The following is a 19,837-nucleotide window of genomic DNA, read 5'->3' as shown; positions in this document are numbered from 1 at the left end:
AGAAGCAGTTAGGATCAAAAACATACACATGTGAAAGTGTTAGAGCTCATTGTGCTTAATTAGTAGGTTATAAATGTTTCAAAACAAAATAAAGTTGATATAGAACTGAGATAATTAAGGATAGTTAGGTTTGGGATTTAATTTTTCAATAAATGTAGAATGGCCTAAGCCTAGAGTGCTGGCAAAGCCACAGTAGCTCACAGATCTGTCCTCAGCCTTCCTTCGCAGTCACTCAGCAGCAGTCCTTGACTCAGAGAGACGTGCAAGCTCCACACACCTGACTCTGAGAGTGCCCCCTGCAGGCGGGACATCGCTTGGTTTTTACAGCAAGTTCTTCCTGCCCTTTCCAGCTCAGAGATGCTCATATGTGCCAACATTGTGCCCAGCAGAGCTGCAGCCAGGTCATGGGAGCAGCTGAGCATCTGTGATACAATTCTCAGGCTGAACTGACCACTGGAAATGCGGGATCTATCCTTTCTACTGCTTCTGAACATGTCAGAAATAGAGGGTTAAGACCCGCATGCAATACAAACCAAAACATACACATGCGCACACACAATCAGAAGTGTTATTCCAGTTTCAGATACCATGCCAGAGCTCTCTGCTCTCAGTAGTCGTGACCAGCCATTCACCACAGAGTGTGTTGTCACTTGAGAAGCCAGACACTCGGGATATGCTAACCTGGGCCTTGCTTTGCTGAGAAGAGTACACAGAGGTGCATCTGATTGTAACAGAGTGTTTTGTCTCTGGTCCCTCCTAGCATTACAACACCTCCCTGCTTGCCGCAGCGGCAGCTGCGGTCTCAGATGACCAGGACCTCCTGCACTCCTCCCGATTTTTCCCGTATACCTCCTCGCAGATGTTTCTCGATCAGCTAAGTGCAGGAGGGAGCACTTCTCTGCCAGCCACCAATGGAAGCAGTAGTGGCAGCAACAGCAGCCTTGTGTCTTCCAACAGTCTGAGGGAGAGCCATGGCCATGGTGTGGCCAGCAGGAGCAGCGCAGACACGGCATCCATCTTTGGCATCATACCAGACATTATCTCGTTGGACTGACGCCCTCACCCTGCTGCTCCCACCCCATCCCAGATTAAATGACTTGGCAGAAGAGAACTCTATGCTCTGTTTTACCTTATCCTGTTTAGAAAAGTATACAGCGTGGTTTTTTTTTCCTTTTTTTTAGGGAAAAAAAATTAAAAGAAATGTACAGAGAACAAAACTATATTTTCAGTTTTACTTTTGTATATAAATCTAAGACTGCCTGTCTGATAAAACACTTGTTAAAAAAAAAAAGAAAAAGAAAAGAAAAAAACAAGCACCCACAAACCTTCAGTTCATTTTTTCTGGATTCTGAAGACTTTTCACCATTTGTCCTATGGTTTGGGTTTTATTTTACTTCAATGGCATTATCTTTCTTGCAATAATGGAAACAGTTGCATGTATGAGGTTAAATCGTTGGCTTTGTTGTGGGGAAGGGGTTGGGATAGCTTTGATTTCCATTTTTAAAAGTGACAGACTTGGATTCTGTTTGTGTGTGTGTGTGGGTTTTGCCAGCCTTAAGTTATGAAACTCGTCTATCTCACTGCTTCCCCTTTGTTTTCAGAACAGAGCTCGTGTGTGTGTGTGTGTGTGTGTGTGTGTGTGTGTGTGTGTGTGTGCGCGCATGCGCTCGTGTGCTGTGCACCTGTGTGTACTGTTCTGTCATCACTGTCCCCTCCTCCTCAGTTTGCATTTGCTTAATATCAGTTCCTACTTCTTTCAAAATGTTTCCGAGGTCTTGAACTCTTGTGTGAGCATCTTTCTCAACTCTCCCCAGGTGCATGTTCTCCATCACAGATCCCCTGTGATCTGCTGTCTACCCTCTACGAGTGTATTTCCCAGAAGTGCTGGAGTAAAAGCTGCCTGGATAAGCAATCTGTGGGCAGGCCCTCGAATGACAATACACTTTGGTTGACTCTAAATCTGAATTGCCAGTGGTCCATATGTAAGCCAAGGCTGTGAGCACCTGCATTTTGGCCATAGGGTAACAAGTTTTCCTTGAGGATCTTCATACCGAAATGGGATCTGAAAGAACCCTCGTAGCCCCGTGGGGTGTGGAGTGCCATTTGCAGCTGGCAGAGGACGTTCCATTCCATCGAAAGAAAAGGAAGGAAGGAAAGAAGTCAGTTACTCTAAAGTTAACAGTTCAGCACATGTGGATTCATAGCAAATCTATTTGATAAACAGTTGAAACTCAAAAATAACCTTAGTTATTTTGTTTTTGAGGCTCTGAGTATACTTTTTATTCTTAGCTGTGTTCTTTTTTTCCTTCACTTTTTAGTGGCAAGCATGACATAGGAAGCCTTTTTTTTTTTTAATTGAAGAATCGATTGGTCTTACCTAATCTCAATAGCAGAATATGTAAATATATTAAAATGTTTTCGAGATGATTAAGGGTCAAAGGAAGGAACAAGTGCTTCTCATACTTGAGCAGAGAAGAAAGCATGCTCTTACAGTGGAGAATAGATGACGCGTGGCTAATGGGGGGTGCGGGCCTAACTGCAGAGAGCCAAGGCATGCCACCACCAGGTCCTGCAACTGGCTTTTTAGATTACACCCTCGTGTTTTCAGAGTTGGTGAAGGACCAGCTTTGTGTATAGTAAACTTGTTTTCAAGCCTTGCATCAGTACAGAAGGACCGATACTAATCCAGGGAGAAGTCAAGATGGCTGTGTCTTCAGTTATATGATAAAGCAAGTGGTTCATATGACAGTGTGGCATCTAAAAATAATATGTTTTATAGTGTCTCTCTGCTACTAAAATGTCAACTTGAATTTTTGAAAAAAGTTGGTGTTGATATGTATATGTGTGTGTGTGTATATATGTATTTATAAATAAGTGTGTGTGAGTAACATCGTTGTCTTCCCCTACGCATGTGTGTTCCACACAAACAGCTGTGTTAGAGTCACAAAACAATTCGCAATAAAACAAGACATTTGTTGTCAGTTCAAACCAGAAATAGTTACGTTTTTAAATTCATCTGGTGTTGTGAGTACATGTTCTCCCAGTTCTCATTACTGTATTAATTTAGACTCGTTTCAGATACCATAATTTGTTGCATTGGGATTAGAATGGGAATCACTAAAATTTTGAGGGGTTTCTGTTAATATAGCAATAGGAAACATTTTATTATTTTAACTGAGATAGAATGAATAGTGTTCTTTGTCCTTGGTTTCGTTTGGTTGTTTTGGTTTGTTTTGCTTTTGGTTCTGTTAGTGGTTTTCGGATATTGATCCATAGTTTTTTGTGTCTGATGCTAAATTACAAACTTAGAACCATCCAGTGTAAACCAGCTCTCTGCATTCTTCATGCCAGTTATAGAGGGGTCACTCTCCTTCTGTGTCCTGCCTTGTACCAGCCTAAGGGGAAAGTGGGTAATTGGAGAACTAGATGTCCTGTGGCTCTGGTCATGTCCCCACAGGAGAACATGGTGGTCTATGTATTTTGTTCCTTCCACTTACTGAGGAGTTCATTTCTTCAGTATTGACTTTCTAAAATGTTGCATGTGGTCAAGGTGAGTCAGAGACTTTCCCAACCCTTAATAACTATTAGAGTCATGTACTACTTTATCTCCTACATTTAAAAGAAAAAGTGCATGGTCGCTTTGTCCCTTTTTGTTGTTGTTTTTCCTTAGCCTGCCCTCACTCCCTAGCCTTGCCAATCTTGATAGGCTGCAGACAAACTCTGCACTCAGCAGCTTTCGTTCAGCAAGTTGCCAGGAGCCCCTTCCTTAGTCTTTCTTACTAGCATGTACACGTGTGCTCTGTACAGTACCACATGTTCTGTACAGTACCGTGTGTGTGCTCCTGTCTATCTGTATGTAAGCACACATCATCAATAAAGTAGCCATTCAACCAGGAGGGTGGAGGTGGCTTTTAATTTACTCTGTGGGCATTACTGGACAGGTTTTTTAAAATATGAAACTTAACCATGCATACTCTGTTGACCAATTCATTTTGAGTATTAAAGTTGTTCCATTGCTAATTTAGATGTTATACATCTAAATTTAGATGTACTGACTTAATCACTCAGTTTTGAAAAATGTGGGTTCTTTTGTTGGTGGTGGTGGTGGTGGCATATTTTTTGTTGCTTTTTGTTTTGTTCTTTTTTTCAGCCAATTCTCCTTTGAGACAAGTCTGTGAAAATGAATAAAAATATACCCCAATTGTAAATGGATAGATGTAGAAAGAACCTAGTTTTTAAAGCAATTTCAATTTTAAATACATGAGACTTTCTGAATCTTCAGGACTCTTAAAAGCACATTTGAATTTATTTTGGTAAGAATTTTGTTTTGTGACTGCACATTGAATTCTGTTTGTTTGTTTTTTTAAATAAATGCAAAGCATAGATTTCAAGGAGGGAGGGAGAGTAGCCGGTGGTCCCAGTGCGCTGCTGCTGTTTTATTAACAAAGGGGAAGATGTATATAAATAGATAAAGATTACCATAAATTCCATGAACTTAAATCTGTGATTCATTGCCTTAAGACTTTCTCTCTTAGAATTTCCATACCGCATGCCAAACCAGTAAAATGGCTTTTAAAAGATGTATAGTAGACCAATGTCAGTTTGTATAAAAGTACCAAGTGAAAATATTTATTACATGCATTGGAGAAAAGTTGTTTCCCTGTTGAATGTTACCTGTTTCTGTAGAGCTCTTTAGATGTAATAAAAAAGAAGCCTTCAGTTAATTTGTGTTCTGTAAAATGCTACTACTGAGCCCACAAGGGAACAGCCCCAGTGAGAAAAGTGCTGGTGCTTCGTGCTCCTGGGGCCCCTGTCACCCAGATGTTTCAAAGCATGACTAGTAACAGCTGCCTTCCTGTCATGCCTCAAGACCTTTCGTTATCGGTATATAGCTCGCCTTAAATTCTAAAGGTACTAGTTGTCTACCTGCTGTGCAAACACCACTCTATGGTGAGCAACTAAGTGCTAGGAAAACTTGTTGGAATTTGAGGGATGCATAAGAGGGGATCCTGAGGCAGCAAAGACATCCCTGATAAGCTTTGTAAACCAGACTTTGGAGTGTGAGCTCAATTTGTCACCCATGACTAGAGCAGTGGGCGGGGAAGAGCAGCCCAGGTTTTGCAGACCACCTGTTAGCCATGTGTTCTTTTCAAGCTATACTGGAAATTCCACTTAGCCAAATAAGATTCATAAAACGTGCATTAAAACTACCCTGGAGGCCAGATGTAGTGGCTCTCACCTTTAATCCCACCTTTGGGAGGCTGAGGCAGGTGGATATCTGAGATCAAGTCCAGCCTGGTCTGCAGAGCAAGTTCCAGGACAGCCAGGGCTACACAGAGAAACCCTATCTAAAAAAGCCAAGAAAAACAAAAACACAAACCCTACACTGGAAGGCCGGAGGTATTTGGCAGAGCGCTTCCCTGGCATGCATGGAACCTTGTCAATCCCCAGTGTCAAAAGGTACAGTAAACACCTGTCATTTCAGCACTCGGGAGGTGGAGGCAGGATGATCAGACGTTCAAGGGTGGGGCTGGAGAGAAGTTCAAGGGTGGGGCTGGAGATGGTTAAGAACACTGACTGCTCTTCCAGAGGTCCTGAGTTCAAATCCCAGCAACCACATGGCTGCTCACAACCATCTGTAATGAGATCTGATGCCCTCTTCTGGTGTGTGTGAAGACAGTGACAATGTACTCATATAAATAAAGTAAATAAATGTTTAAAAAGAAAAAAGTTCGGGGCTGGGGATTTAGCTCAGTGGTAGAGCGCTTACCTAGGAAGTGCAAGGCCCTGGGTTCGGTCCCCAGCTCCGAAAAAAAGAACCAAAAAAAAAAAAAAAAGAAAAAAGTTCCAGGGCATCCTCCACAAATTTGAGGTAAATTCGGGAATCATGAGATCCTTTCTTTAAAAAAAAGTCACTGACAGTCATCAGAACAATAGAAAGTGCCCCTAGTGTTGGGCCTGGCCTCTTCCCACCCTGCACTCCCCCCAGCCCCACAACACACACACAGCATCAGTGTGGAACACTGGTCAGATCTCAAGTTCTAGATTGGTGAGCAGAAGTGATTCTAAAGTTCTAAAGCTGTGGTTAGAGTCAGAGGTGCCGGGGTTGGGAACCTTCCCATCCAACAGGGAAATACACAGCTGACTCTGGAGATCTAGCCTCCCCCAAGAGGACTGCCATGGAAGTCATGCAATTTTTGCTCTATTTTGCCTGTACTTATGCTGGCTTCTTTCAGGCTCCCTAGAACAGCCCAAAAATTGCGTTTTTATTTTTGTGTTTCCCAGACAGGGTCTTGCATTGTATCTCATGTTGGCCTCAAACCAACATCCCCTTTGAAGGGAAAGGCCACTATTATCTAGCTTTTGGGGGGTTGTTTATTTTTGTTTTGTTTTATATTTAAAAAAAATTGCCAGGTTGCTTATAATCAAACTACTCAGGGAACACGAAACATCTACTCCCACAAAAATGAAGCACTTCCCCTCTCATCTTCTGTTTAGTCTGAGCCCCATCCAGCATATGTGAGGTAGCTGAACCAAGGCTACCAGTGTTTAGTTCCTGGAGTGTTTCAGAGCCTCGCCCTTAGTAAGATGTGTGTCTAGTTGACTTCCCAAGAGACCCGTGTCTCGAGTTGTCCTGCTTTCACATAAGGCACAGAGCCACAGGCAGTCCTGACACAAAGGAATGAAGGTCTTCATGGTTAGAGCTCTGTACGCTACCTTTCCTGGAGTGTTCATGGGTACTCCTGGGTATCCTGGCTAGGACGCTGGTTCCCACGGTTGACTTCAGGGCCTCTTAGGTTCTGCCCATGACCTGGTACATTTCCTTATTCTGTTATGATCACAGCAGGTCACTTGAGCAGACCATCCTAGTTCCTTCAACCTAACAATGACCGGGACACAAGTTGCCAGGAGCATCAGAAAGGCATGCTTACTCTGCAAGGCCTCCCAGACCCTTGGGTGTGGGATAGAAAGCTGGGGGTTTGGGGATTTAGCTCAGTGGTAGAGCGCTTGCCTAGGAAGCGCAAGGCCCTGGGTTCAGTCCCCAGCTCCGAAAAAAAGAACCAAAAAAAAAAAAAAAAAAAAAAAGTGGGATAGAAAGCTGGGTCTCCCCACTGCTCAGCTGACCTCTAATGTTTGTCTCCACTTTGGTCTGGCCAGTGAGCTAGAAATGAGGATTCATCAGTAGAATTGTAAAACTATAAGAAATGAGAGCAAAACAAAAGATGAAACTCCAGAAAAGAAATGGGCATGTCAAAAAAAAAAAAAATGGGCATGTCTGTGTGCATGCGCTATGCTTATTGTGTGCCCCGTGTGTGTGTGTGTGTGTGTGTGTGTGTGTGTGTGTATGTGTGTGCGCGCACGTGAGGGGGTGCGGGGGTGCACGGGCATGCGTGCGATATGCTTGTTCTGAGCCTATGTGCACAGTCTTGCTGTATGGCTATGCTGTATGCTTGTTGCACTATTTGTCTGTACAAGTGTGTGCATGCGTGTACACACACTCTGTGCTTGTTGCCTGTCCCCATCCAACCTTGGCTTTATGTTAGAAAGGTTGAAGGTTGTTCCTGCACCCAAAAGCAGACTGGTCTTCTGGCAGACTGTTCTTTTAGAGAAACACTACCATGGAAACACCAACTCAGCAGGCTCTTGAGTTGCCACGCATTTATTTTCAAGTCATCATCGTCATCTTTGTGAGGTCCAAAGGCTTTGAGAAGTACAGTGGGTGAGGGGGATGACGTTGCAGAGGCAGCCCGTCCATGCTGCAAAGGGCTGGGTAATGTTAGTACGGAAATCCAGACAGACCTCCTCTTACAGGCAACCAGTACATGGCCACATCATTTATTGGTATTCACCCCCTGCAGGGGTTGTGCCATGTGGTCTTACTGCTGTGTTCGCCATCTCTAGACTTCCCTTACAAAAACCTTCAGTCCAGGTTTTCAGGCCCCGGAGGCTGTCATCCTCTGCTCCCTTGACCTCGGCTCCCTAGTAGTCTCGCACGGGCAGGGTGATCCTCTGGATAAACGTGTCATATTTCACTTGGCCGTTAGGTTCGATGCCCGCTTCCTTGAAAAGCTCATCCACTGCAATAAATCACATTACTGTTTCAATTTGGATCTGCTGAGGTTAGGGGACTCCAGAAGTCTTCCCTGAGAATCTGATGGACTGTTCTCATGGACTGCAGTGCAAACCAAAATGGGAGGAGGAGCTGCTTAGAAGAACCCAGAACGTGCCTTTCTGCAGGGCCCAGGGTCTGAGCACAGAGTAAGACTGGTGAGGCTGCCTTGTACTTGATTTAAATTTTTTTAACATCTTTTTTATTTATGGGGGATGGGAGTATTGTGCATACCACACGTGTGGAGGTCAGGACAGCTTGTGGGAGTCAGCTCTCTCCCCACCATGTGGGTTCCAGAGATGAAACTCAGGTCAGCAGGGTTGGCAGACCTCTGTCTGTCTTTCAAGAAACCTTTAGCATGGATGTTTTACCTGTGCAGTCCACCCTTGTAACCTCCTAATCACACGGGCATTGTCCACGTCTCCAAACACAGTCACACTAGTCCAGGCTCACACCTGTACCTCTCCTCCATGTAAGCCCACCTCTCCCCTTGCTGTCCCCCTGCCAATGGAATACTGAGTGGCAAGTGGCCTGTTACTCTATAGTCAACAAGCTGGCTGTCACTCTATCGTCTAGTCTACAAGCGAGCTGTTACTATTGTCTCAATAAAGGAATGGGATGAGGAGAGCACATGGCCAATATGCACCTTGGGTTGGAGTTGGATCCCTATCATTAATTTGAAAAATGCATCTTGTCACGTGCAAAAAGTAAATCCAATCGCAACTGAAGTTCAGAGCATCCAAGTACCTTGTTCAGGGGCTAGAAAGTTAGCCTAGCAGTTAAGAGCACAAACTACTCTTCAGAGAACCCTGATTCCATTCCCAGTAGATGTGGGCTCACAACTGCCCGTAGCCCGTTCCGGGCACCTGTGTGCATATATGTGCAAACACAAAGTCTTCTTCTCTACTAGGTTTTTTGTTTGTTTTGAGAGGGTAGCACTTCATAGACTGTATTGTGTAGACCAGGCTGGCAGGCTGGAACTCAGCAGAGATCAGCCTACCTCTGGCTCCCCAGGGCTCAGAGTAAAGGCGTATGCCGCCACACCTGCCAAGCAAAGTCTTCTTGAAAGTGGAATTGCTTTCTAAACGATACTAATTCAGCCAGGTATGGTGGTGTGTACAGCGTTAGTCCCAAAACTCTGGAGGAGGAGACAGGTGGGTTTCTGTGTTTGAAGCTAGCCTGGTCTATACCGTGTCAGACAGATAGGCAGGCAGACAGACAGAATGTAGTTCTCTCTTTTTAAACCCGGAGGTGCTCTATGAGCCTGAGGAGACAGATGTATCTTATTTTACAGAAAAGCTTCTAACCTGCTGCCAGTTAGTGAATTGCCAGCCACAGAGAACGGTCTAAGCATCTGCTCCAGCCTCGGTGACAGATCAGTGCTGGCCAGAAGGGGGCAACACTCTCCAGCTGGGGGATAGTTGTGCTACATGTGTAAAAGATGGTTTAAAACAGAACATTTCATGATTCTCACCTTGGAATCAGTGTATGGGTACCTCGTATTCCACTGAAAGCAGGAGGGAAAGCAGTCTCCATCAGCTCCTTCCCATTGTCCTTTGCTGGCTGACACTGAAGGAAGTCTAGGGGCCTGAGTATCACTGCAGACAGATCGCTAACCACCTCAGACAGCACTCCAACAGTGCCATGGAGTCTGGAGCAAGGGCAGGCCAGTTTTCCCCTTGATATGAAAAGCAATTGCGGGGTTGGAGAGATGGCTCAGCGGCTAAGAGCACTGACTGCTCTTCCAGAGGTCCTGAGTTCAAATCCCAGCAACCACTCGGTGGCCCATAACCATCTGTGATGAGGTCTGAGAAAGCTACAGTGAACTTATATATAATAAATAAATCTAAAAAAAAAAAAAAATCTTCCAGAGGACCTTAGTTCAATTCCCAGCAACCACATGGTGACTTAGAACCATTACAATTGGATCTGATGCCCTCTTCTGGTGTGTCTGAAGACAGTGACTGTGTGCTCACATACATAAAATAAATAAATATATTTTTTTAAAAAAAGGAAAGCAAGTGGGGCTGGGGATTTAGCTCAGTGGTAGAGTGCTTACCTAGGAAGCGCAAGGCCCTGGGTTCGGTCCCCAGCTCCGAAAAAAAGAACCAAAAAAAAAAAAAAAAAAAAAAAAAAGGAAAGCAAGAAAGAAAAAGAAAAAGCAGTTGCAGTAAATGCTTCTACTGAGAGAAATTGGGAGCTGAATCTGCCTGCCAGGCACTAATTTTAAAGGATTTGCTCAGGACCTTCATGAGTGCAGACATCATGAGTGCAGATAAGATCTGAGCAGGCTGGTCCATAGAATGACAGATCTTTTTTTAAATTTATGTATGAGTACACGGTTGCTGTCTTCAGACACACCAGAAGAGAGCATCAGATCCCATTACAGATGGTTGTGAGCCACCATGTGGTTGCTGGGAATTGAACTCAGGACCTCTGGAAGAGCAGTCAGTGCTCTTAACCACTGAGCCATCTCTCCAGCCCCCTGAATGCTCATTCTTGGAGGACCCCAGGGAGGATACCTGACACAACCTCATTTACAGCAAGGGGACGAAACACATTCCAAGGGCTCCCTAAAGGAAGGGCCTGGATTCAAACTTAATTCAAGCTACAACCTGAAAACTCTGCCCTCGTTCGTTGTAATCTGGCCAGAAGTTAATAACCAGTGGGTACTGGGCCTTTTCATCCCTCTGTGCCTAAGCTGAGCCTCCAACTGACCCCAGACACGCTAGCCAGCAACCTGAAAACCCTGGCAGTGGATACAAGGGATGCTGAGAAGGGCAGCCATAGTCAACAGTTGTGTTGGGACCAAGGCTGCCAACAGTGTTAGCAGGCTAGAAAGAAAGACACTGCAAATGCCCCAAGCCTGTCCCTAAAGCTTTCTCGAAAGGTCCAGGCCCCCATCCTGCTCTGAAGCAAGAAATGTAGTAGGCAAGGCAGCCACCTCATACTCTGTGGCCAGGACAAGTTTCTCTTGCTACCCCTGAAAAGCTCCCACATCCCCAGTACCTAAGGCTGCTAGGAGCAGGGACACAATGACCTCTCGATTTGGAAACATCACAGGTGGCTGTGTCAGCCCTGGAGCTGAGGGGCTCCTGCACCCTCCTGCATCCGGCCTCAGCTCTACTCAAGAGCCACTCAGCTGGCCCCTTTTATCAATTGAACTCGTGTTGACAGTGTATTCTGGGTCGTAGCTTTAAGTGTGTATGGCTTGTGTGCACATGTGTATACCTGTACATTTGTGTGGAGGCTCATGTGCAGGTGCACTAGCACCTATGTATAGCAACCCGAGGTTGGCATCTGGTATCTTCCTCTATAGCTCTCTACTTCTATTTGAGGCAAAGTCTCTCTCTAAAGCTAGAGCCCACAGTTCAGAGTTAGTCTAGCTAGCCAGCTTGCCCTGGCATTTGTCTCTGACCCCCCAAGTGAGTGCTGGAATTACAGGCAGACAGACAGACAGACACACACACACACACACACACACACACACACACACACCTGTCCAGCTTTTTTCTTTTTAAAACTTGGATTCCAGGATCCAAACTCAGATCCTCATGCATGTGGGGCAAACTTTACCCATAGAATCATTTCTCTAGCCCCTGCCTTGGGGCTATGTCTTTGACATAGTGACACAACATTGTCACCTACAAAGTTGACATTTATAACTACACCAGTAAAGTTCTAAAAACAAAAATTGTTAGTCATTCTAAGCCACACTGAAACCTTCAGCGATGGCTTCGACAAGGTGAATCCTGGCAGATGCCCCAGCTGCTCACATGAAATTAGCCTCCACTGTTTTCTGGGTCTCCAACTGAACTGTCTCTGACCTGACCCTCTACCCTGGCCCACTTACGCCTCTCCCCTCTGGTTCTGCCTTAAACTCCAGTACAGCACTCAGCCAGCTTGACTTCTCTCAAGCTTCTAGACTATTCATCATCTTGCCGTCTGCACAGCCTTGGGTGGGCTACACAACACTGCCCTCTCCACAGTTCCCTAACCCTTCCCAGATGGCTCAGAGCTGGCCAGGCTGTTACCTTCTTTGTGAGTGAGCTTCTCTCCCAGTTTCATGAGTTTCGACCGCAACTCAGACGCCATGATGTAACCTTTCTTCTCCTTGTCTGTCATCAGCATGGCCAGAAGGATTTCTTTCTTTGGGTCCTCTTGCTTGATTTGCATGTGCATAATGGTCAGGAAGGTGGAGAAATCCAGTTCTCCGTTCTTGTCTAGGAAACCCCACAAAACAGTGAGCCGGAGGGAAGAGTTCTGAGGGGAGCCAGCTCCAAGGCTACCTAGTTCTCAAGGCAGTGCATGGTAAGGGGGACAAAACTGCTCCTTCTGAACCCACCATGGGCCATTCACAGGATAGAAAGTCTCCATTTCATTCTCCCAGCAATCCTTAGGTAACCATGTGTGGTATGGTCTTAGCAGAATCTACAATCTTGGTGAAAGGTCTGTGGTGACCTTGATTATGCTAATTGATGTGAAAGACACATCCATTTCAGTTGCACTGATAGGCTATTTCTCCACCACTGCCTGTGAATTGAGCCAATTTAAGCCAGATTAGATTATATAAAAGGCAGGTTTATTGGGAAGATGCTCTCAGGTGAGTTCACTGGCCCCAAAGATTGAGGCCAGGGGAGTGGCCATGGGGGGAGTCGGAGGAGGGGGAAGGGAAAGAGAGAAAGGGTGTGCCTGCAGAGAGGAAAAGAAGAGTGAGAGAGAGATCAAAATGTCTAGATTATATAGGAAAGAGGCTCTTGAGGAAGGGCAGCCCAGCCCCTGGGCTGGAAAGTTCTGGGTTGGCAAGGTATGCCAGGTCAGGACTGAGGGGTGCTAGGAGAACCTCGAGGCTAGGTCTGCTTTGGTATGTAAATTATGCACCTCAGTCCCTTGTCCTGGGTCCTAAACAAAACAGGCACCATTCCCTAGGGTAGGGGATTCTAAACTGTATCAGAGAGGAGAGTCAATTTGGCTAACACACATGCATTCACTGTTGCTGCCTCTGGCCATGTGATCGGGTGCTTCAAACTGGGGTGGACTAAAATCAAACCTTCTCTCCTTAAGTTGCTTTAGTCTGGTATTTTATCATAGCGACGGGAAGGGGAGACAGGGACACAACTCAGACATCATGAGTATTAATCCCTCCCCCAATCTTGCTTGCTAAGGAGACAGTAACCCAGAGTGTTAGCCATGGCACAGGACCACACGAAACATCCTCCTCTGTTCTCTCCCATGCTTCCAAAATGGAGGGCACTTGGTCCAGATCAGTGCGTCCATTCTCCTCGTGGCAGGCACCAGATCCACCACAGATGTCTGAAGCCCTGGTCTCCGCCTCACCACTCCATCCACCTTCCCAGGGCCTTCAAGCTCCACCCTCCTCGAACAGGACAAGGACCCTCACACCACTTTGCACAACAAATAGGAATGCCCCTGACTGCTCTTTCCTTTCTAAGGAAAAGAGAAGCTAATATGGCTCCTGCCCCTTCAGGTTTCGGCCCCCTGGGCCCTGACTGTAAGAGTAACCCTAGCAGATCATGAGAGCCCATCTGAGAGATGAAGATGCTGAGGGTCAAGTGCTGAGGGGTGGACTCAGGTTTCAGGTCAAGTGATCCTTCCAAAGCCACCCCTTTCTCTGGGCTTTGCTTCTCCCCACCTCCCACCCCCCAGTGTCCACCCTGGTGTCCCCAGTATAGATACCCTGGTGTCAAGACACTACTCTTTGAGCTTTTAATTCCTAAAAATAAACACAATTTGGTGTTGATTATAAACGTCCCATATGTTCCAGTCCAAAAAAAAAAAAAAAAAAAAAACCTCCCTTAATGACAGTGCAGAGAGCAGCTTGGGCTCAGTTCCCTTCCAGTTTGGCAGCCTTGTTACAGTTTCTAGGTCAGCCAATGAAATCAGAAGAACTGAGTCCTGATCTTGAGTCTTCTCGTGACTCTAGAGCCTAGGCACCTTACTGACTCTGGGAAGCATCTTTGTTTAGGACATGGTTGGATAGGGCCCTCACGACTGGGATGTTTTCACTAAGCACATGCCAAACCCCCTGTGAAATGTTGTTTCCCCATAAATATAGGAACTGTATATAGTCGTACACATCTGTGAGCCCAGCATTTGGGAGGTGGAGGCAGGAGGATCAGGAACTCAGTGTCACCCTGGGCCAGCACAAGGTGAGTTCAAGACCAGCAGGGGGATGGGGGTGCTGGAGAGATGGCTCAGTGGTTGAGAGCACTGATTGCTTTTCCAGAAGTCCTGAGTTCAATTCCCAGCAACCACATGGTGGCTCGCAACCATCTGTAATGGGCATCTGATGCTCTCTTCTAGTGTGTCTGAAGACAGTGACAGTGTACTCCTATATAATAAATTAATAAAATCTTTAGGAGCTGGAGAGATGGCTCAGAGGTTAAAAGCACTGTCTGCTCTTCCAGAGATCCTGAGTTCAATTCTCAGCAACCACATGGTGGCTCACAACCATCTATAATGAGATCTGGTGCCCTCTTCTGGCCTGCATGTGTACATGCAGGTGGAACTCTGTATACATAATAAATAAATCGTAAAAAATAAAATAAAATAAAATCTTAAAAAAAAAAAAAAAGACCAGCCTGGGCTACCTGAGACCCTATCTCAAGTAAAACCAGAGAGAAAAACCACTGGGACCAGTGTGAGACCAAGGTCCCCTGTGGAATGAAACACACTATTCATGGCCAGTTTTGACTGGTGAGGCACACTACCACCTCAGGCTTCTGATCTTTCTTTCTCCACCACCACCGCCTGCTTCTCCCAGCTAGGCCCTTCACAAGCCTACCCCGACAACCCACTCACCTATTCCATGAGTCTGCAGGTGCCGCTGCACTTCCCCGGGTGTGGGGCTGGCCCCCAGGCACCTCATGGACACCAGGAGATCTGTGGCCTTAATCTTCCCTCTTTGCTGCTTGTCATACAGGGAGAAGCATTCCTTGTACTCTGCAGTTGGGAGAGGAAGTCAGTAGCAGGCGGTCACCCCACCCCACCCTTCTCCTTCTCTTAATTCCTTTCCCCTCCTCCACGGCATATTGGGGATGAACTGGGACCTTGCATGTGTTGTGCAGGCACCGAAATATTGAGCTCCCCGACCTCCCTATTCGCTTTCCCTTTTGCACCACCTGATCTCCCAAACCCCATAGAGCTAGAGTGTGATGGCCTGTGCTTGAATTCTAGCACTTGGGAGGTGAAGGCAGGGGGATCAGGATTCCAAGGTTAGCCTCCACTGTGTAGTAGTTAAAGGCTAGCCTAGGCTATCTCAGACACTGTCTCAAAAAACAAACAAACAGGGCCAACAAGGTGGCTCAGGAGGAGAAGGGGCTTGCTGCCAAGTCTGATAACCTGAATTTGATCCCCAGGACCCTCATGGTCTAAGGAAGAGCAACTCCTGCAAGATGTCTTCTGCCATCCACAGTACATGTATACACACATACGCGCCCTCACACACACTACATACATAAGTAAATGTCATACAAACATAAAGCTAACAGGTCAAGTAGAATCCAGAGAAAGGTGAATTGATCGTTGACGGTTTATTTGTGTTGTTTTTATTTGTATGTGTCTGACTGAGTGAACACCACGTGTATGTAGGTGCCAAAGATGCCAGAGGGTGGATGCCCTGGAGCTGCAGTTTCAGGCAGCTGTAAGCCTCCCCACGTAGGCACGGGGAGCCTGACTCGGGTCCTCTGGAAGGGCCGCACATGCTCTCAACCCCTCCAGCCCCCACTGAACCAACTTTTAGCACGAGCACATACCAACCATGCATCAAATTTTACCCAGGCTGTCCTAGACTCAAAAAGAATGTTTATCTGAAATTCAAATTTCACAATGTATCCTGTGCTCATCTGGCCAGAGCGTCCCCTCCTTTCCTTCTTCTCTGTTCCTTAATATGTCACTCAAATCTTGGTAGGGTTACCAGACTCCCGGGGACCTTTGCAACATTGCTCTGTCCGCAGAACCAACCCCTCCAGAGGCAAGTGGTGGACAGTGGTTCTCTGATGCTCTCCAGGTAGGGGTTATTATCGTTAGAGCTGAATGTGGGTACTTCACATCGCTGGTCTAGGCCCTGGCTCTGAACTCTCAAGCTGTCCTCCGGCTGGCCCTGGTCCCTATGTGGAACTGCTGGGAAGAGTGCCCAGGGCCTCAGCAGACCTGGCCCATGGCTCTTCCTGCTATCCTTTCTTCCTTGTGCAGGAGCCTCTTCCTCCTCCTGCTGCTGCACAGCTGGCAAAGCCGTCCTGTCTCTGTCCTCTCTCTCTTCCCCTCGGGGCCCCTGGAGGCCAAGGCAAGCCACCTGTGAGCTTGAGTAAGATCCCAGCCCTGCAGATGGAAATTCTGTGGGGGTGAGCTGCCCTAATCCCCTAATCCCTTCCATTTTCCAAAGAAGGAGCTGAAGCCTGTGAGAGGGCCCCGTCTGCTGACTGTCCAGACAAGCACAGTGCATTCCCCCGCATTAGTAAATGGGGCCTACAACAAGGATTAAACAGAGCCCAACCTCTGAGCAAACTGACATGTGTTCTCTTCCAGCATCAACAGACCCAGCTTTTCTTTCTTTTCTTTTCTTTTCTTTTTTTTTCTTCGGAGCCGGGGACCGAACCCAGGGCCTTGCGCTCGCTAGGCAAGCACTGTACCGCTGAGCTAAATCCCCAACCCCAATACATGTCCTTTTATTTGAAAATTTATTTTGTGTATATGAGTACACTATGCTGAGCCATCTCTCCAGCCCATATTTTAGTTTTTTAGTGTATATATGTGTGGGAGTCAGACGGTATCTTGTGAGGGAGTTGGTTCTTTCCACCAGGTGATGGGCTGGGGGGAACTCAGATTGGCTGGCTTGGGGGCAGATGCCTTTATCCACAGAACCATCTCTCCAGAGCCAATTCATCTCTGCAAACCTGCAGAGCCTGATTCCTTGGGGCTGGAATTCCAGGTGGTTGTTGAGTCACCCGGTGTAGATGCTGGGAACCTATTTCCCTATCTCAGGTGCTCTTAACTGCCGAGTCATCGCTGCAGCTGCCGCCCCCACCCCCACCCCACCATCTGCCTTCTAGACCAAGCTCTAGGTCTTTACAACTCTGGGATCCCTGCCTGGGTCACCAGAAGACACCTCTGGCGCCTGTGGGCCCTTGACACCTGCAGTCTTTTCTCACTATGCTTGACCAAGATAACAAGAACTCTCGGGAAGACCTGGCTTGCCTGAGGACCCCGCTCCTCAGTCCCCTTCACCCCCATCCCCACCTCTCCTGTCCTCTCAGTGTGGCCCCGCCTCTTTCACCACTCTCCATTCTTTCTCCTTGATTTGGACCCCAAGAATGGGGGAGGTGTGCCTCCCAGCTCACTGCTCAATTTTTAACACCTGGGGTAGGGCTAGCTCAGGGCAGAGTTGGCACAGAGAAAGGACTCTTGCTGAAGTAAAGAATAAGTGAGGTAAACTCATCAGGTCGCATCGTTGTCCCTCCTCAGACAAGAAAACTGGGACTCAAAGGTGACTGGCCAGGAAGCCTCTAAAGGCCCCATCCTCTCCCATCCCCATCCAGGCTTCCAACCCCTAAACATTAATGGCCTCCTTCTTGGTGTTAGACACTGGGATACAAAGAGAATTTGCCTTTGTCCTTTCTAGTCGCTTCAAAACCCGTAGGAGAGAGGGGCAGTGAGTCTGTTGTCCAGGCAGAGTGAGGGGACTGGTGGGGCTGACAAGTGGCCTCTAGCTTAGGTCACCCCTTCAAAGACTTTGTTTTCTATTGTGTGCACATGCACAAATACAAGCACCCAAGGAGGCCAAAGGTTTCGTATGCCCTGGGAGATGGAGTTACAGGTAGTTGTAGGCGGTCCTTATATATGCGCTAGGATCCAAACTTTGGGTCTTCTGCAAGAGCAGTACAAATTCTTACATAGCAAATCATCTCGCCAGCCCCTAGCCCATAACTGTAGGTTAGGCTCTGTGCTGTAAAGTCTCTTCACTCTTTCTTCAAGACAGTCCCCTCTGTCGTGGCCTTGGTTTGGGGGACAGGGAGTTAAGGATTCTAAGAAAAGGTACCCCCTTGGACCTATAAGCACACATGCCTGTCACCCCCTCCTCTAGACCAAGCTCTGGTCATTTACATCTCTGGGATTGATCCTTGCTGGTGTAGCCAGAAGCCACCCTGTGGCCTGCTAGACAGTGTCCTGCATCAGAGCTCCATGTCCCTGTGTACCTGCAGTTCTATCTCACAAGGTGTCATGTCAACAACAATGAGAAGGGAGTTATCAAGGCTGTTTCTGTCCTATGTTGGGGCAGGTTTAGGGGCACAGCCTCAGGGAAAAGATAGTTACCCCGTAAAGGTCCGGGGCTGCACTCTGATCTCTCTGCCAGGAACTCAGCCACCAGACCCCTGGCCAGGTCTTGGCCAGGTTCTGTGTAACTTAATTCTGTCTTTCTGGTCTTGGGGAAACAGAACTCTGCTCTGTGGGAAGCCTAAGAACAAGGTGCCCACACTGAACTAGGCAGGAGGTGCCAGCTCAACCCCCAGTTTTACAGAGATTAAGGTCCATAAAGAAATATCCTGCCCCAGGGCATAACCCTGGGTTCTGGTGCCTGTCTGCACTGACTACAAAGCCCCACCCCTCACCTCTGGTTCAGTTACTATGGTAATGGTCTTCCTCCATTAACAGCCTCCCACCCAGACAGGCTTCCAGGCTCTCGGGGGCACTAGCAAACTCACTTTTATGACCCAGTTTGAAAGTCACACTGATATATAACAAGCCCTGGAAGTCAGCTAGTCCATCCTCAGGGCCACCCCCAAACAGATCAACAGCTGCCCCACAGCACCTGGCCCCCAACCTGTGGGTGGGCCAGCTGTCCACCCCTCAGGCCTTCCTTCCTACCAACAAAACCCAGCAGAGCAAATTGCCTAATGAGACACACATTTTGTGGGGAGTTACTAATTAAATAACAAACCCAACCTACCATTAATTTGCTCCTGGGAAAGGAACTTGGCCTGCAGCAGAGAAAGAACAGTCAAAAGGGGGCTTCAGCTGGGGCCCTTCCCACCTACTTCCGGCACAGCCCCTCACTCACCATCCTCAGGCACCCCTGGCTCCTGGAACTGTGTTTGGTTCTCTTTACTCCGGCTTGGAGTCGAAAGTCCACCAGGCTGGGTGGAGGCCTGGTAATAAATCCTCTGCTGCCATGGAGACTGGGCCCTATGCCACGAGAGTCAGATTGCAGCTGAACAGCGGATGCCCCCACCATCCTGAGAAGGTTGCTTGTGAGGAAACCATTGCAAGCTCTCCTGGAGGCCCCTGCCCCTAGAGGCTAGGGCTCTGCAGCCACTGGACAATTTGGGTGTCCCTTCTTAGGAGCTTCTGAAAAGGGGGCTCCGGGTGGGGCTGACTTTGTTCTGATCTGAGCCTGTCTTGGGACCCTTTTCACTCTCCCGAGCCAGATAGCACACACACTGTCTCCCCCCAGTAGTGGCTCTCCAATGGAGCTGCGCTCAGAGACACAGCCTTGGGGATGCACTACAGCTAGGGATCCAAGTTATTTCCTCAGCTGGGATCCAAATCCTTCGTTTCCTGTATGCCTCGGTTTCCTCACCAGATACATGATGGGCTGCTGAGAGAATCCAAAGACCAACACACAGCCATCTACTTCCTAGGGGGTGGGGATGGCATTGGGTGCTGGAGCGGAGTCTTAGGCTAGCTGCTCAGGGGCCTTGGAATTTGACC

At 47.4% G+C, this 19,837-nt stretch overlaps 2 protein-coding genes across 8 annotated transcripts in view; one reads left to right on the top strand and one right to left on the bottom strand.

Annotated features, from left to right (window-relative positions):
* Positions 1-4,724, top strand: part of Pias1 (protein inhibitor of activated STAT, 1) — a 100,798-nt gene extending 96,074 nt beyond the window's left edge. For 3 of the 6 annotated variants that reach the window (XM_087561121.1, XM_087561122.1, XM_087561123.1), the window contains exon 14: positions 1,815-4,724. In XM_087561121.1, the coding sequence (XP_087417247.1) occupies positions 1,815-1,952 (138 nt within the window). In that variant the 3' untranslated portion in view covers positions 1,953-4,724. 6 annotated transcript variants of the gene reach the window in all.
* A 2,919-nt stretch (positions 4,725-7,643) lies between these two features.
* On the bottom strand, positions 7,644-19,287 carry Calml4 (calmodulin-like 4). 2 transcript variants are annotated; one of them, NM_001127575.1, is given in 5 exon segments: positions 7,644-8,078; positions 12,145-12,333; positions 14,933-15,073; positions 19,077-19,107; positions 19,188-19,287. In NM_001127575.1, coding segments are annotated over 5 exon segments (462 nt in total). In that variant the 5' UTR covers positions 19,191-19,287; the 3' UTR covers positions 7,644-7,980.
* Positions 19,288-19,837: the final 550 nt, after the last annotated feature.

Source organism: Rattus norvegicus, chromosome 8 (genome assembly GCF_021556685.1).
Source record: "Rattus norvegicus strain SHRSP/BbbUtx chromosome 8, alternate assembly SHRSP_T2T, whole genome shotgun sequence".
Taxonomy (NCBI): Eukaryota; Metazoa; Chordata; class Mammalia; order Rodentia; family Muridae; genus Rattus; species Rattus norvegicus.
This window is presented reverse-complemented; position numbering and strand designations above follow the sequence as displayed.

Bases quoted from the DNA above. Each gene is read 5' to 3' on its own strand.
- Calml4 (XM_087563861.1), bottom strand. From the start codon at position 14,999: ATGAGGTGCCTGGGGGCCAGCCCCACACCCGGGGAAGTGCAGCGGCAC. The intron at 12,334-14,932 runs GTGAGTGGGTTG...GGGGTTTCCTAG, and splicing joins CCTGCAGACTCATGGAATAG to ACAAGAACGGAGAACTGGAT. The intron at 8,079-12,144 runs GTAACAGCCTGG...GATTTATTGCAG, and splicing joins GAAGCTCACTCACAAAGAAG to TGGATGAGCTTTTCAAGGAA.